Source organism: Geotrypetes seraphini, chromosome 6, assembly GCF_902459505.1.
Source record: "Geotrypetes seraphini chromosome 6, aGeoSer1.1, whole genome shotgun sequence".
In the NCBI taxonomy this organism is placed as follows: domain Eukaryota; kingdom Metazoa; phylum Chordata; class Amphibia; order Gymnophiona; family Dermophiidae; genus Geotrypetes; species Geotrypetes seraphini.
Genome location: NC_047089.1, coordinates 25,236,852 through 25,252,240, shown reverse-complemented (window position 1 = coordinate 25,252,240; position 15,389 = coordinate 25,236,852). Strand labels below are relative to the sequence as shown.

The window sequence follows — 15,389 nt, the reverse complement described above, 5'->3', positions numbered from 1 at the left end:
ATCTCTATTAAGTAAAGTGGGGGGGTTCCCCCCACGCCCCCCCGTCGGAGCCCTAAAAACAGTAATTTTCTGCGGCGCGCACCTCCGCGCTGCGCTCAATTGTCTGCGCGCGCCTTTGTTCTGGCGCGCTTTTGACCTGACACCTAGAACAGCAGTTTCCAAACTGTGAGATCATGACCCCAAAAGTATTATGGAAGAAGCATGGACTAACAGTGGTAGAGCCTCCCCGTGCTAGAAATTGCTATCGCAGTTTCATATAAAAGGATGCTTTTATGTTTATTACAATTTTTGACCACACTTCGGTTTAGCAATACCACAGTTTATAAATAATAAAAAGTGAAAGGAACGTCATTAAAACATAGAAAAGCAAAAAGAAGAATATAAAATCCAAAAAATAAAAAATAATTAAAGTCTAAATAGTTGCCAAAGAGAGGAGTCTACTCCCAATATTTTCAAAGAAATGCCAGACCATGAACCTTAACCATTGATCTGAATTTTACATAAGAAAGCTCAGAGCGAATAAGAACTGGAAGAGAATTCCATAAACTAGGAACAGATGCAAAAAAAAGCGCAGAATTACGTGTTGAAGCCAATCGAACCAAATGAACCGGAGGCAAAGTCAATTGATGAGCAGATACCGAACGCACATTACTAGTAGACCTGTAAGGAACTAATAATTTTCCCAAATTGTCTGGTTGACCAGATTGTAGTGCTTTAAAGGCAAGTGTTAAAGCCTTGTGGATAAGATGAAATTTAACAATGGTACTCCTTTAAAAATAGGAGAGATATGGTCATATCACGGTTGGACTATTGCAACGCCCTGTACCTTGAGATTTTGGACTCAAGGTGCAGGGCCTTACAATTGGTTTAAAAAACCATGCAAGATTAATAGTTGGAATTATACAAAGAGAGCAGTATGACTATTCTTATTTTCTTCTGGTGAAATCTTGGAAGAATGGTTTCAAATTTTGGCTGCAGCAGTCACATTCAATATATGATTAAACTAACAATCTAACAATATTGCAAACCAACACATTTGAACCCCCCCACTACCACCACCACCACCCTTTTACTAAGCCATGGTAGAAACCTCTACTGTGGCAAGCCGCGTCCGCCTCATGTGAAGCCGGATCGAAAGGGGCGATCTCCCCTCCGCTCACCCCTAATCTATCCTACCCCCCTCCCCCCCCCCCCCTCGCCCTAGCCGATTGGCCCCAAGGCTTCGGCCGATTTGTGAGCGCTCCTCCCTAAGTGGTTCGGAGCTTGTTCTATCTTAAGAGGTCCTCCTCTCCTGCACTGAGATACACATCGGCCTTCCCTAAAGCATATGATATGAATGTGATATAAAATACGCACACTCAATCCTGATTTTTGTTTTCCATGTTCAGGACACAGACTGTAGAAGTCTACCTGGCACTGACCTAACTTTTCAACTACTGGAGTTGTCATCTAAACACCACCACATTTTGTTTTGATTCCGTTCTCTTTTTATATAGGGAACCTTTATGTTTATCCCACAAATTTTGAATTCCATCTCTGTTTTCTTCTTCATTGCTTCCTCCCAAATTTGAAATATATATCATGCTAGAGCTGGTGTTAAGCAAAAGATACTCCGAAAAGAAAACTGGCAGAGGAGCTTACAAAAGAGACCAACTGAAAGGCAGTATAGTCAACGAGTTCTGAGAGTGGTATTCTAGCTTTAAAGAATAAAACAGGGTAACAAACCCTTAATGAATAATCCTATACATAAATATATTATATTATAATATTGAAACGGGATATCCTCAGTGTGAAGAATTAGCAAGGGGAGTAGAACCTCCAGCGCTTAACACACCAAGGCAGAGGCAAGAAGCCCCTACCTGCACACCATCACTGGATATCTCATGTATGCCCAACCAAAACAGTGAAAAATAGTACAGTGAAAGATTACTAATTCATAAATTAATTAAGGCAAAAATACCACTCTGAGAACCCCCCAACCAACTTCAAAAAGAAATAAACGCAGACTTAGACTGGATTAGCAGGGGTCTCAAAGTCCCTCCTTGAGGGCCGCAATCCAGTCGGGTTTTCAGGATTTCCCTAATGAATATGCATGAGATCTGTGTGCATGCACTGCTTTCAATGCATATTCATTGGGGAAATCTTGAAAACCCGACTGGATTGCGGCCCTCAAGGAGGGACTTTGAGATCCCTGGATTAGAGAGTAGACAAAATCCTCCCGATAAGGAAAGTCTAACAGGAGACTGATTCCAAAAAATTATTCTTCAGGCAGGGTTCAACCAAGCCTGGTTTCGGAGATAAGATATCCCTTCATCAGGAACCTATTAAGACTGGAAAGCAAACAACGTGCAGGAGAGTAATCCAAGCTGGCTGGAAGGAGGGCGGAGCTGGTGTTAGACATAACTGGGGATTGCAAAGCCCAGGCAGTGCTTCTTTAGCTTCCAGCTGGCTTAGGGTTCTCTCTGACCAGGGGGCAGTTGCCCTAGTTGCACTCCCCTAACACTATTCCTGTCATGTGTGACTGCGGTATTCTGTTAGCATGATATTTCTGTGTAGCATTCTGTAATAATTTGTCTTATTCAGTTTTCTTGATAGTAGAAGGGATATATGTGAAGGAGAGGGATGACAGGGGTTTTGTTGAACCTTGCTCTGTATTATTTGTCTTCCTAACCAAAACACACATTCAGAGAGAAAGAGAGGAAAAGAAACAGGAGCATTAAGATGCTCAAGTACTAGTCACGTCCCACAATTTTGTCCTAAATTTTCTTTGTTGTCTCTGCTCCAATGTTCTCTAAATGAAACTATCGAAACAAGATATACAGTACCTTGGAGAGACATCCAGTCAAGGATTCTTTACTGTCGAGGCATTCTTTGCATCGCTTTGCTGCATTTAAACAAAACAAAGGTTAAAACGAAGTAACTGTGTCTGTTTTGTAAGGTTTTTCATTTTCTGTTTTCTACTATACATATTTAGTTAGATACTTTCTAGAACTGTTCAACAAAATCAATAGCAATTACTTTTGCTTCCCCAGCAAATGTTATTGAAATCATTCATCATTTATCTTGTTAAAGGGATCTTATGTATAGTCTAAAAATACATTTTTCTTTTTAAAAAAATCTTTATTAATTTTCAAATATTAACAGTGCTTTGTAAAAATTTTAAACATCAAGAATCAAACATCAAATTTTAAACATAAACGAATCAAGAAAAGCATTCTAAATATACAAACATTCTGAAAACAATCATTTTCTTCCCTCCCCCTTCCTCCCATTCATCCATAAAAGTATAACCACATATAGAATTTCAATACACTAAATACAAGAAATAATGATGCCTTCCCACCTCCCTCCCTTCCACCCTGGTTGTGTAAGGAAATTAACTAAAAAGAAAAGATACATGACAACTAATGTGATTCAACAAATGCTTTCAACGGGCTCCACACCCTTCTAAATGCATTACTATATCCCAAAAATTCAGCGTTCATTCTTTCATATTTGTAACTGCAACATAAGTTCGCTCACCAAAAAATATAACTAAGTCTATCATAACTCTTCCAATTGCGTGTAATCATCTGCATTGCTATTCCCGTCATTATTAAGAAAAGCCAGATATTATAACGATCCAAAGAAGGTTTAACATGTAGTAAAGTACTACAAATTATGGCTTCATAAGTCAATGGTATCGATGACCCAAGTACAACATTAATTTGGCCCCATATCGACTTCCAAAAATTAAGTATCAATGGATAATAGAATATCAGATGATCCAAAGTCCCTATATCAATATGACAGTGCCAGCTTCTATTAGATTTAGAACTGTCTAACTTTTGCAAACGAACTGGGGTCCAAAAAATTCTATGCAGCAAGAAAAACCAAGTTTGTCTCATAGATGCTGACGCATTTTTCTAATTGGTTTTTGTTGTTGTTGTTAAAAGGTAACCATATTCTTTAGCACTCTTTGATATATAAAATAACTATTTTTGAGACCCAACAGTGATGGAATTCATAAAGGCGTTGAATGAATGTAGAGGATATACATGTCCTCACGTTTTTAGAAATTTATAATTTATGGCCAAAAAGATCATCTGGTTGTTTTACCTTTATTGTTTGTTATCTTTTTACCTTTTTTATTATTATATCTGTTTATAATATTGTATTTTTAATATTGTGTTTTATGTCATATCTGTACCTAATAGGACCCCTGATGAAGGTGTTGGGTCCCCTGTTTGGTAAAAAGGTTTTAATATATAGTTTGGTTGTCACAATAAATTTTGCCTACATCGTTGTACATATCTGCAGTTTTGGCTTGTTTCTTCCTGGTTGGTTTTTTCACTGCAGACAAGGTTGGACTCCCCCCTTTTCGTTCCTATTAATTAGAAAATGTAGCATAAAGAAATAAAACAAAAAAAACAAAGGAAATAAGTTGTGTGCATGATACGCAATGAAATCAAACAAATCATGACACAACCCTATCCACCTTCGCATACAGTTCAAGCTCCCATTGCTGACCTACAAGTGTGTTTATTCTGCCACCCCTCAATATCTCTCCTCTCTCCTTATACACCTCCCAGAGAACTCCGTTCCTCAGATCATCTGCTCTTAGCTGTACCCTTCTCCACTGCCAATTCCAGACTTCATTCCTTTCATCTAGCTGCCCCCTATGCTTGGAATAAAATACCTGAGTTTGTCCGTCCAGCCTCTTCCCTTCCCTTGTTTAAATGAAGATTGAAAACCCACCTTTTTGATATATCCCTCAATCCTTAACCCTATTCCTCTGCCCTCCAACCCCATCAGCTGATTAACCGTTCCCCTTAACTGTATCCATGACATCCCGTTTGTCTGTCTTGGCCGTTTAGATTGTAAGCTCTTTCCAGCAGGGGCTGTCTTCTTTGTGACTCTGTACAGCGCTGCGTACGTCTGGTAGCGCTATAGAAATAATAGTAGAAGTGTGAAGAGTTTCATTCTTTGGGAAGCAGAGCTGAGATTGTGATGTCATAATGCCTCGTTCCACCAATAAGAACCAACCTCACCAGTGATGTCACAATGGCTCGATTGTCCTGTACTCCCCTCTGCCCTCCAACCCAGCCAGCAGATTAACCGTTCCCCTCAACTGTATCCATGATATCCTGTTTGTCTGTCTTGCCTGTTTAGATTGTAAGCTCTTTTGAGCAGGGACTGTTTTCTTCTTCTTTGTGACTATGTGCAGTGCTGTGTGCATCTGGTAGCGCTATAGAAATTATTAATAGTAGTAGTAGTATGTTAAAAATAGTGAGCTATGCAATAAAGTCTTGTCACGCATTTTAAGATGGTACCCCAACACTTTAATGTTTATGCACTAAGGCCCAGATTCTATAAATGATCATTAAAATTACCGTATTTTCACGTAGATAACGCGCACCCGTGTAAAACTCGCACACGGGTATAGCGCGCGGAAAACACAAATTTATGTACAGAAATTTTTATATACCGCGCACACCTGTATACCGCGCATGCTGCCCGACTCTCCCGTCGCTGCCCGACTCTCCTTTCGCCCGCCCCGACTCTCCTCTGGCCACCCCGACTCTCCTTTCACCCGCCCCAACTCTCCTCTCCCCCTTGAAGTTCTGTCCCCACCCTGAAAACCTGATGCCCCCCCCCGACGTCGATTCACCCCAACGCAGGACCGCTCGCACCCCCACCCCGAAGGACCGCTCGCACGCCCTTCCACCCGCACCCCCACCCTGAAGGACCGCTCGCACCCCCACAGCCTCCTGACCCCCCCCCCCCATCATGTAGAAGCTCCTACCGGTGTCCTGCTGCTTTCTCTTGGCGGTCCCGGCCCTTCCGTGAGCCCTGCGCCTGCGCTGCTTCCTCTTCTAGCAGTTCGCCCTTTTTCTAACGTCAAGCCCTCTTGCCCCGCCGACTCCCCGACTCCCCGACACGATCGGGGCAAGAGGGAGCTCAAGCCCTCTTGCCCCAGCCAACCACGGCACACCCGACACGATCGGGGCAAGAGGGAGCTCAAGCCCTCTTGCCCCCCCGACACGATCGGGCAAAAGGAAGCCCAAGCCCTCTTGCCCCACCGACTCCCCAACTCCCCGAAAATATCGGGCAGGAGGGATCCCAAACCCTCCTGGCCACGGCGACCCCCTACCCCCACCCCACACTACATTACGGGCAGGAGGGATCCCAGGCCCTCCTGCCCTCGATGCAAACCCCCCTCCCCCCCAACGACCGCCCCCCTCAAGAACCTCCAACCGGCCCCCCCCAGCCGACCCGCGACCCCCCTGGCCGACCCCCACGACACCCCCACCCCCTTCCCCGTACCTTTGTGTAGTTGGCCGGACAGACGGGAGCCAAACCCGCCTGTCCGGCAGGCAGCCAACGACGGAATGAGGCCGGATTGGCCCATCCGTCCCAAAGCTCCGCCTACTGGTGGGGCCTAAGGCGCCTGGGCCAATCAGAATAGGCCCGGGAGCCTTAGGTCCCTCCTGGGGGCGGGGCCTGAGGCACATGGGCCCAACCCGACCATGTGCCCAAGGTCCCGCCCCCAGGAAGGACCTAAGGCTCCCGGGCCTATTCTGATTGGCCCAGGCGCCTTAGGCCCCACCAGTAGGCGGCGCTTTGGGACGGATGGGCCAATCCGGCCTCATTCTGTTGTTGGCTGCCTGCCGGACAGGCGGGTTTGGCTCCCGTCTGTCCGGCCAACTACACAAAGGTAAGGGGAAGGGGGGTGGGGGTGTCGTGGGGGTCGGCCAGGGGGGTCGCTGGTCGGCTGGGGGGGGCGGTCGGAGGTTCTTGGGGGGGGCGGTCGTTGGGGGGGGGGGGTTTGCGTCGAGGGCAGGAGGGCCTGGGATCCTTCCTGCCCGTAATGTAGTGTGGGGTGGGGGTAGGGGGTCGCCGTGGCCAGGAGGGTTTGGGCTCCCTCCTGGCCCGATATTGTCGGGGAGTTGGGGAGTCGGCGGGGCAAGAGGGCTTGGGCTCCCTTTTGCCCCGATCGTGTCGGGGGGGGGCGGGCAAGAGGGCTTGAGCTCCCTCTTGCCCCGATCGTGTTGGGGGTGCCGCGGTTGGCTGGGGCAAGAGGGCTTGAGCTCCCTCTTGCCCCGATCATGTCGGGGGTGCGGCGGTTGGCTGGGGCAAGAGGGCGGGAGTGCGTGCGAGCGGTCCTTCAGGGTGGGGGTGCGGGTGCGAGTGCGTGCGAGCGGTCCTTCAGGTTGGGGATGTGGGTGCGGGTGGGAGCGCATACGAGCGGTCCTTCGGGGTGGGGGTGCGGGTACGTGCGAGCGGTCCTTCAGGGTGGGGGTGCGAGCGGTCCTGCGGGGGGAAGGTGAATCGGACGTCGAGGGGGGGGACTATGTAAAAAAAATTTTTGTACAACGCGCTAACGCGTATACCGCGCAAGGTTATGAACGGTTTGTAAAAACACATATAACGCGCACGTTATATGCGTGAAAATACGTTAGGTGCCTAGATCTGCACACTTAGATGCCTAACGTAATTATTAAACTTAACTGGCAGTGTTAATTGGCAATTAACTTGTAATTGACATTAATCACAATTAATTGGATAGTAGACGCCTAGGACTTTCAAGTGAGCACCTAGTCCAAGGCACCTGCCAGAAAGTAGGAGTGGTTAGGAGACAGATCTTGGGCATGTTTTACATGTAGGTGCCTATGTTGGACTTACACACCGGCATTTAGACCAAGAAAACCCTGGCATAAATATGGACACCTAACCACACCTAAGACCACTTTAGGTGCCCGCTAGGCATGATTCTGTGAAGTGTGCCTTTCATAGAAGCGCGCCAAAGCACCATAGTACTTGGTCCCTAAGTTTTAGATGTCATTTAGAGAATCAGGCCCTAAAAGCAGCAGCTGCACAAATATAAATGAAGGGTCAGAATCTCAATAAGTAGCATCTGTCTACTGTTTACTCTGGGCATGGAAAAGCCAAAAAATGAAACACCTGCTTCATGCCAGATGGTATCATTTTCCTATGAAAAGAAAGTCTTAAAATTCCATACTAGCTGGGTCAAATGAAGAGCTGGTTCGAAGGGGAGAAAATGTAGCTGCTTCTTCCCCAAATTAAGATGAAGAGCCCAACGTGTGCCCTCCCCCCCACACACACACACATGAGGAGGAAGCAGAAGGTTCTACAGCTCCAACATCTGCTCCCCCTACACACAGAATATTGCATTCAGCATTGTTACACAGGCTGGGAGGAGCACAGCTGGATAGACCCTTCCACCTTGCCATAATTGCCCTGCCTGCATTGCAAAGGGTGGAAGAAGGTCCCATGAAAAAAGAAGCCCAAAATGATGGGATATATTTCTGTATCTTTCTGCCAAACCATGTGTTAACTTAAAGACCACATTGTGTGCTAAACTTGGCTCTGTATATCCACCATTACTGTACAAATGTAAATTCATAATTTGTTTGTCTATGCTTTATGTATGCCAACCTTGTTACCCATTCTGAGCTCGTTGGAGAGGACAGGATATAAAACTAACCAAATAAACAAATAAATAAACATTTTTTTGGTCTCGAACTGCATTTCTTGGTACTTAAGGATCTTTCTTCTCTTCATTTGATTCAAAGACTAATGGCTTGGGGCCAATCCCTCTATAATGAATGCTGTTCTTTTACTACTATATCCAGAGTTCTGGCACCCAGCTTTTTATCAGTCAGGATGGGGATGTCCCAAGGAGATCATAACTTCTTTGTTTTCCACAATTCTCTTAGGGTCATGATCCCAATGCTTTTGATTTTATGATACTTACAGAGTTTCCAATGACTAAGATGTGTCACCTTGTTGTGCCTTTCTGTATAAAACTTTTCTGCCATCAGCACTTCACGGCCAACCATGACACGAGTAACTGTTTCTAGCTCCTTCTTACAGAATCTACAGATGTCTGTTGCTCCGTTTATTTTTTTCAATGCTTGCTATAAATCATCTCATCCATCATCCATTGTCCTGGGCCGCAAATATTACTAGCTCATCCTTAGGTTTCAATTCACCTCTCCTTAACCATTCATGTGTCTGATGTTGATTCACGAATGGTTCCTGGAGTAACATTTTGTATTTCCTGCCGTGCTTAGGCTTGTTGTTTCTCCACTGCTGATTCAGTTCCTTGAAGAGGTTTTTTTTCTCTTTCTTCGCATATTCTGCTGCTTCCATTCCATCTAATCATCAGAATGCTTGTCCAATTTTAATGATGCAACTGGATGCTATTAACTAAACCTGGAGGCCTAAAATACAGTAGAAGCTTGTTAGGTGTACTAAGAACATAAGAACATAAGAATTTGCCTCCGCTGGGTCAGACCAGAGGTCCATCGCGCCCAGCAGTCCGCACCCGCGGCGGCCCATCAGGTTCATGACCTGTCAGGTTATCTTGATTTAGCCCTATAGCCCCCTTGTTTTTATCTATTCTCTTTCTATACTCATACCTACCATTTTCTGTATCCCTCAATCCCCCTATCCTTCAGAAATCCATCCAATCCCTCTTTGAATCCACGTAGCGTACTCTGCCCGACCACTTCCTCCGGGAGCGCGTTCCATTTGTCCACAACCCTCTGTTTCTATAAGGCCCATCCCTCCTTCAGATCAAGGAATGTATTTTAGGAATTCACTGATTCTTATAGATGACTTCATGGGCATGGAGGAGTTTTCTTTTTCACACATCTAGTTTTTCAAGGTCATTAAGAGGCCAGTCTACAATACTAAAGGCATTTGATATACTACCCTATCTTGAAGAGGTTCAAGGCAGTGTACATTGCAGTTGATTAATAGCTTGTATCTTTTTCCATTATGTTAATGCACTTTTCGATAGCAGTTTTAGTCACCTATAATATTCCTTACTTATTTTTTATTTCAGTAATTTCTGCTTGCTAGTTGTTCCTTCCTCCACTCTTGGATCTTTATATACACCTTCCTGTTAAGTTCCTTGATCCTTTGTGGATCTGTAATTTACTGGCTATGGCTGATCATTATAATAACAAAAACAGCATCTTATAAATAGAACCATAATGCTTTAGATCTGTACCACAAATGGTCTAATTTGAGACATAAATGCAATTCTGGGGAGGGGCAGCTGGAGTATTTAGAATTGCCTTTTAATAGTGGCAGAAGGTTGTTTGATTTGTCTTTGTTTTGATGGGTTTTTTAGTGTTTTATTATTTTGAAAGACTGCCTCAAGTTTTATGATATGGATTAGAGAATGACATGGTGACAAAATTCATTACCGTTCCCGTCCCCGCGGATAACCGCGGTAAACAATCTTCATGTCATTCTTTAAGGAGAGAGGGAAGAATCAGAGTATGAATGGCCACAACCACTGACCCTCAAGCTTTGCTTTGAAGAATGCCGGTGTAGAAGGACTGAGGTTGAAACAGACACTACAGAATGACAGTCTCTGGTATCCAGAGCAGATATTGTGATGTCATAATGCCTCATTCCACCAGTGCCTAAGAGCCAATCACATCAGTGATGTCACAATGGCTTCATTATCCTTGGCTCACATAAGAATCAGAGTATGAATGGCCACATCCACTGACCCTCAAGCTTTGCTTTGAAGAATGCCGGTGTAGAAGGACTGAGGTTGAAATAGACACTAGAAAATGACATGGGATTATTTCCCACGGTTATCCGCGGGGACAGGAACGGTGATGAATTTTGTCACCGTGTCATTCTCTAATATGGATGATTACTACATCAGAATAAACAAATAGAAATGTAAATATATTTTAAAGTAATTTGCCGCTCTCTCTTTCTCTTCCTTAAAACATAACATCTTGCTTCTATATCACATAACCATGAGTTCAATGCGGTTTACAAAAATTGAATAATTAACAAGGAAAAGATCAGAAAACAACTTGTTGACCAGTTATTTAGAGAAAAGATAAGACTTCAATTGTTTTCTGAAATGTTCATAAGAATAAGATGACAAAAGCAATAAGCAAAAATCCTTATTATAAAAAGCTGCTTGGATGAAATCGGATGATCGTGATATTTCTTGCTTTTGCAACCTTTAACCGAGGGGAAAACAAAAACGGCATGTGATTGTGACAGAAACCACCATTCTGGGTTTCAAGGGCAAGTTGGATGCACACCTTCTTGCAAATCACATTGATGGATACGGATAAACAAGTCTTCATTGGGGAACACCTGGCTTGGCCTCCGCGTGTGCGGGTCACCGGACTGGATGGACCAAAGGTCTGATTCGGTGAAGGCGTTTCTTATGTTCTTATGATTTTCTGATATTCTCGTGAGATGCAATGAAGAATCCGTCACTTAAATAAAATGGGGCTTGACCAAAGGTGACTTTATCTCATATGCAACCCAACTTAAAAATGATGCGCGCCTCCACAGGGAGCCAGTGCAACTCATGGTAGAAAGGGGTCACGTGATTGTACTTCTTCAGGCCGTAGATCAATCTTACTTCAGTATTCTGAATTAGTTTCAATCTGGTAATAGTTTTCTTGGTGGTAACTAAATAGACAATGTTACAGTAGTCCAAAAGGCTTAGGGCTCCTTTTGGTAAGCCGCGTTAGGGCTTTAGCGCGCGGAATAGCGTGTTCTAAATTGCCGCCTGCGCTAGACCTTAACGCCAGCATTGAGCTGGCGTTAGTTCTAGCCGTGTAGTGCGGGTTTAGCGCACGCTAAAATGCTGCGTGCGCTAAAAACGCTAACGCAGCTTAGTAAAAGGTGCTCTTAATAGTAGCGACTGGACCAAAAGTCTAAATACTGAAATTTCAAAATATGGATTAATAGTACGCAGTTTCCACAATGTGTACTACCCCTTTTGAACTATGGCGTTATTAGATACACTTTAAGTATAGTAGGGATTATATCAACCTCAGGGGCCCTTTTCGTCAAACTGCGCTAGAGGTTTATAGTGCGAGCTGGCATCATAAATTCTCCGACGCTCAGAGAATTCCTATGAGTGGCGGAGCCAGGGCAGGATTAATTCGTCGAGGGCCCCTAGGCACCCAAGAGCACTGGGCCCTCCTGCCCCCCCCCCCACCCCACTCTGCGCCCAGGCGGAAACAGGAAGCTGCGTCAGAGGGAAGCTTTGGGCAAGCAGCACCGCTTGCACAATTACAGTTCCTGTTGCCTTTCTTACCCGCGTTGCTTGCTTGTTTTACTTTCCATCGATCTTGGGGGGGGGGGCCACGTTGCCGATCGGGGGGGGGGGGGACCCGCATTGCCGATCAATGCTGGAGGGGCTCATCGCCATTTAGAAAAAACAATGTTGATGCCCTCCTTCATCGGGCCCCCCTGACCATTTCGGGCCCTAGGCACGTGCCTACTTGGCCTATTGGTTAATCCTGCCCTGGGCGGAGCACTTACCTCGCCGGCCCGCGTTAAAAACCTCTAACGCAGCTCGATAAAAGGAGGGGTTAATAAGTATAAAACCTGGATATTAGAACAGAAAAATGATCTGTAAAACATATAATAATGAACACTTACAGAGTTGAAAGGACTTAAAAGCAATCTGAGGTTTAGGAGGTGTCATCGCCTTCAGGACTCTTACTGTGCCCTAAAAGATACCATTTCTTTAGCTCCATGTAATAGTATAATAATCTGTCTACCACAGTATAAACCATTGTCTTCAAATGTTAAAAAAGTGCTCTTGCAAAGTACATTGTCCTTATAATATTTTAATTTTAATTTGTTTTGTCTCTTTTAAAGATATCTCTTTTATTATTGCTGTATACCGCCTAGAAATCTGAATAAGTGGTATAAAATTTTTTTTTAATAAACTTGAAACTCTAATAAACTAATTTGTACTGTGTTCAATAGCACGTTCTAAAAATCAGCAAATACAAAAATATAGAGAAGTGCACCGAAAAAATATCCTTTTCTCTCCCTTTTATCCTTCGCCTGCAATTTTAAAGCTTATGGCGCCAGATATTCAGAGCTACTTATCCAGGTAAAAGCATTTCTGCTCAGTAAGTAGTGATATCATCTAGATCAGTGTCTCTCAAAGTTTCTCGAGCCGGGGCACACGAAAGGCAGCGGCCACGGCTTGAGGCATCCAGAAGTGCGCGGGCGTCACCGTGATGACATCACGTGTATGCGTGACATCATCACGTCGACATCCGCGCACAAGCAGAGGCCCTCCAGATGGGCCCTGAGACACCAGTAGGGGGTACCAGCGGGGAAGAGGGCCGGAGAGAAGGAGAGGCACTGGCGCCAGCTGATTGCCTACAGCAGTATTTCCCAACTACTTCAAGCTAAGTACCCCCTAAATCTAACAAATATCAACTGAGTACCCCAACCACAGACCTCCCTAGGCCCACCCAAGCTGTGCCCCAGATCCCATCCCCTTTACTAATTGTAATGCAATTTTTTCCATTAATTTTTCATATACACACACAATATACACAGCAGATATAAATTTCCAAAACTGACACATTTCAATCACTATATTGAAAATAAAATAATTTTACCTACTGGCGATCCTCTGCAGGCTGCTGTAATTAGCTTTAAAGGCCAGGGGGCACAAGGAGGACACTAGAGAGCAGGGGGTAACATGCAGGCCTACGGTGAATTGGGCAGCGCTGGCGCTGTATTGCGTAGGGAAGTCAGTTGGCAGGCGCCTCTCTTCCTCCTCAGTGTGCCGCGGCACACTAGTGTTTGAGATACACTGATCTAGATAGTAACATAGTAGATGATGGCAGATAAAGACCTCGCCAGTCCATCCAGTCTGCCCAACAAGATAAACTCATGCATATGATATGTTGTGATATAACATATGCATAACTGATCTTGATCTGTCCATGTCAATAGCAGAGGACTGGCCCAGTGATGTAGTGAGGGTAAGCGGTGCCCGGGTGGTGACGCTCCTCTCCTGCCCTCTTCCTTGTCCCCCCCCCGCCACGCACCCCCCTCCCTTCCCCATAACTTTTTAACTTCGGCACAAGCACCCACCAACTTGCTGCCCGCGTTGGCTTCAGTGATTTCTCTGACATCACTTCCTAGACTCGGGTCCCGGAAGTGACATCGGAGAGAGAGTGCGCCAAAGCCGACGCAGGGAGCAAGTTGGTGGCTCCTCGCACCGAAGATAAAAAGGGGGAGGGAAGGGACGCATAGGGGAAGGGACGCGTGCGGCGGGGGAAGGAGAGGGAAGGGGGGCAGAGAGGAGGAGGAGGGGTGCCAGTACCCCAAGCAAGACCTTACCCAGGGCGGACTGCCCTCCCCCTCTTACTACGCCACTGGACTTGCCTTATTCCCAAGGCAGACTTCTATGATCTGTGCCCCAGTTATGGCTAGACAGATCTTGATGGGCTAGAGTGGGCTTCAACGGCAACTCCAGTAGCTGGGAAATAAGGTCAGTGCCGGTCAAACCCCTACGGTCTACGCCCTGAAAATAGAAAATGATGATACTCAGAATCACTCCAGGCTGTCTGGTACTTCTTTCTAACCAATACCTAATGTATATAGAATAATTTATGAAATGCTGGAACATAGAAAAAAAAACCAAGCAAAATGGTTCAGTTCAATTTTTTCTTAAAGCATCTTAAAGCCCTCCCCCCCCACCCCTCATTTTACAAGACCGCAGCCGGCCACGGTGGTAACAGCTCTGACGCTCATAGGAATTCTACGCTACGGTTTTGTAAAAAAGGTGTGTGTGTGTGTGTGGAGGGGGGGGGGGGGGGTAAGTGAAGGAAAACCAACTTATCCTTTTCTAAAATTCTCCAATGTAGTTATGATTGCTGGAAGCTTCTACCTGATTCTGCCAACCCCCGTGTTTGATTCCATAGTATTAGCTGAATGTGGCTTCCTGAATCAAATCTGCAAGGTCTTGTTTGTTGGTTATCCCTAGCTTTGCAAAGCTCAGTCGAAGAATGTGCGGTCTGGATTTCCAGGCCACCGTTTTGAAATGCGTCCTTGTCGTCGATAGCTTCAGTTCTCAACTTCGTTGGCAGCAGCGAGCACTGAGCCACGGTCCCTCCGGGATGCTCAGCCTTTTTTAAAATCTAGGACACAGCTTTTAAGCCACTCTGTTGGCGTCCTGCCTTTGGTGATAATGCTAATTAAAGAGGGTACGCCACAGAGTAATATCACTTATTTCTAAGGTATCAGCATTTTTTCTGGACTTTCTGTCCCTTCTTTCAGCAAAAGCGTGCGCTAATAATTATGAACTCAGCAATAAATCAAGTGAGACCACTAATGATCAGTGCAAGAGCAGAAAAGAAAGCATCCCTAGTGGTTAAGAATAATGAATTTACTTACTGTTTTGATCACATATATTTTGGAAGATGCCTTCGAGTCTTTTGTAATAATGGTTCCTGGCCTATAAGGAAAACACAGTCGTCACTGTCCTTTTGATGATGGATTTGTTCACAGACTGCAGCACCATTTTATGAAAAGAAAAGCATAAATGTGATTTCCTTCTGGAAATACAT

At 45.0% G+C, this 15,389-nt stretch overlaps 1 protein-coding gene across 1 annotated transcript in view; it reads right to left on the bottom strand.

Annotated features, from left to right (window-relative positions):
• Positions 1-15,389, bottom strand: part of LOC117362346 (cyclic nucleotide-binding domain-containing protein 2-like) — a 161,153-nt gene that overhangs the window by 45,349 nt on the left and 100,415 nt on the right. Inside the window, exons 10-12 of the mRNA XM_033948584.1 lie at positions 15,217-15,277; positions 12,448-12,517; positions 2,826-2,884 (exon numbers count right to left, since the gene is read on the bottom strand). Coding sequence (XP_033804475.1) covers positions 2,826-2,884; positions 12,448-12,517; positions 15,217-15,277 — 190 coding nt within the window. The remainder of the gene's footprint in view (positions 1-2,825; positions 2,885-12,447; positions 12,518-15,216; positions 15,278-15,389) is intronic.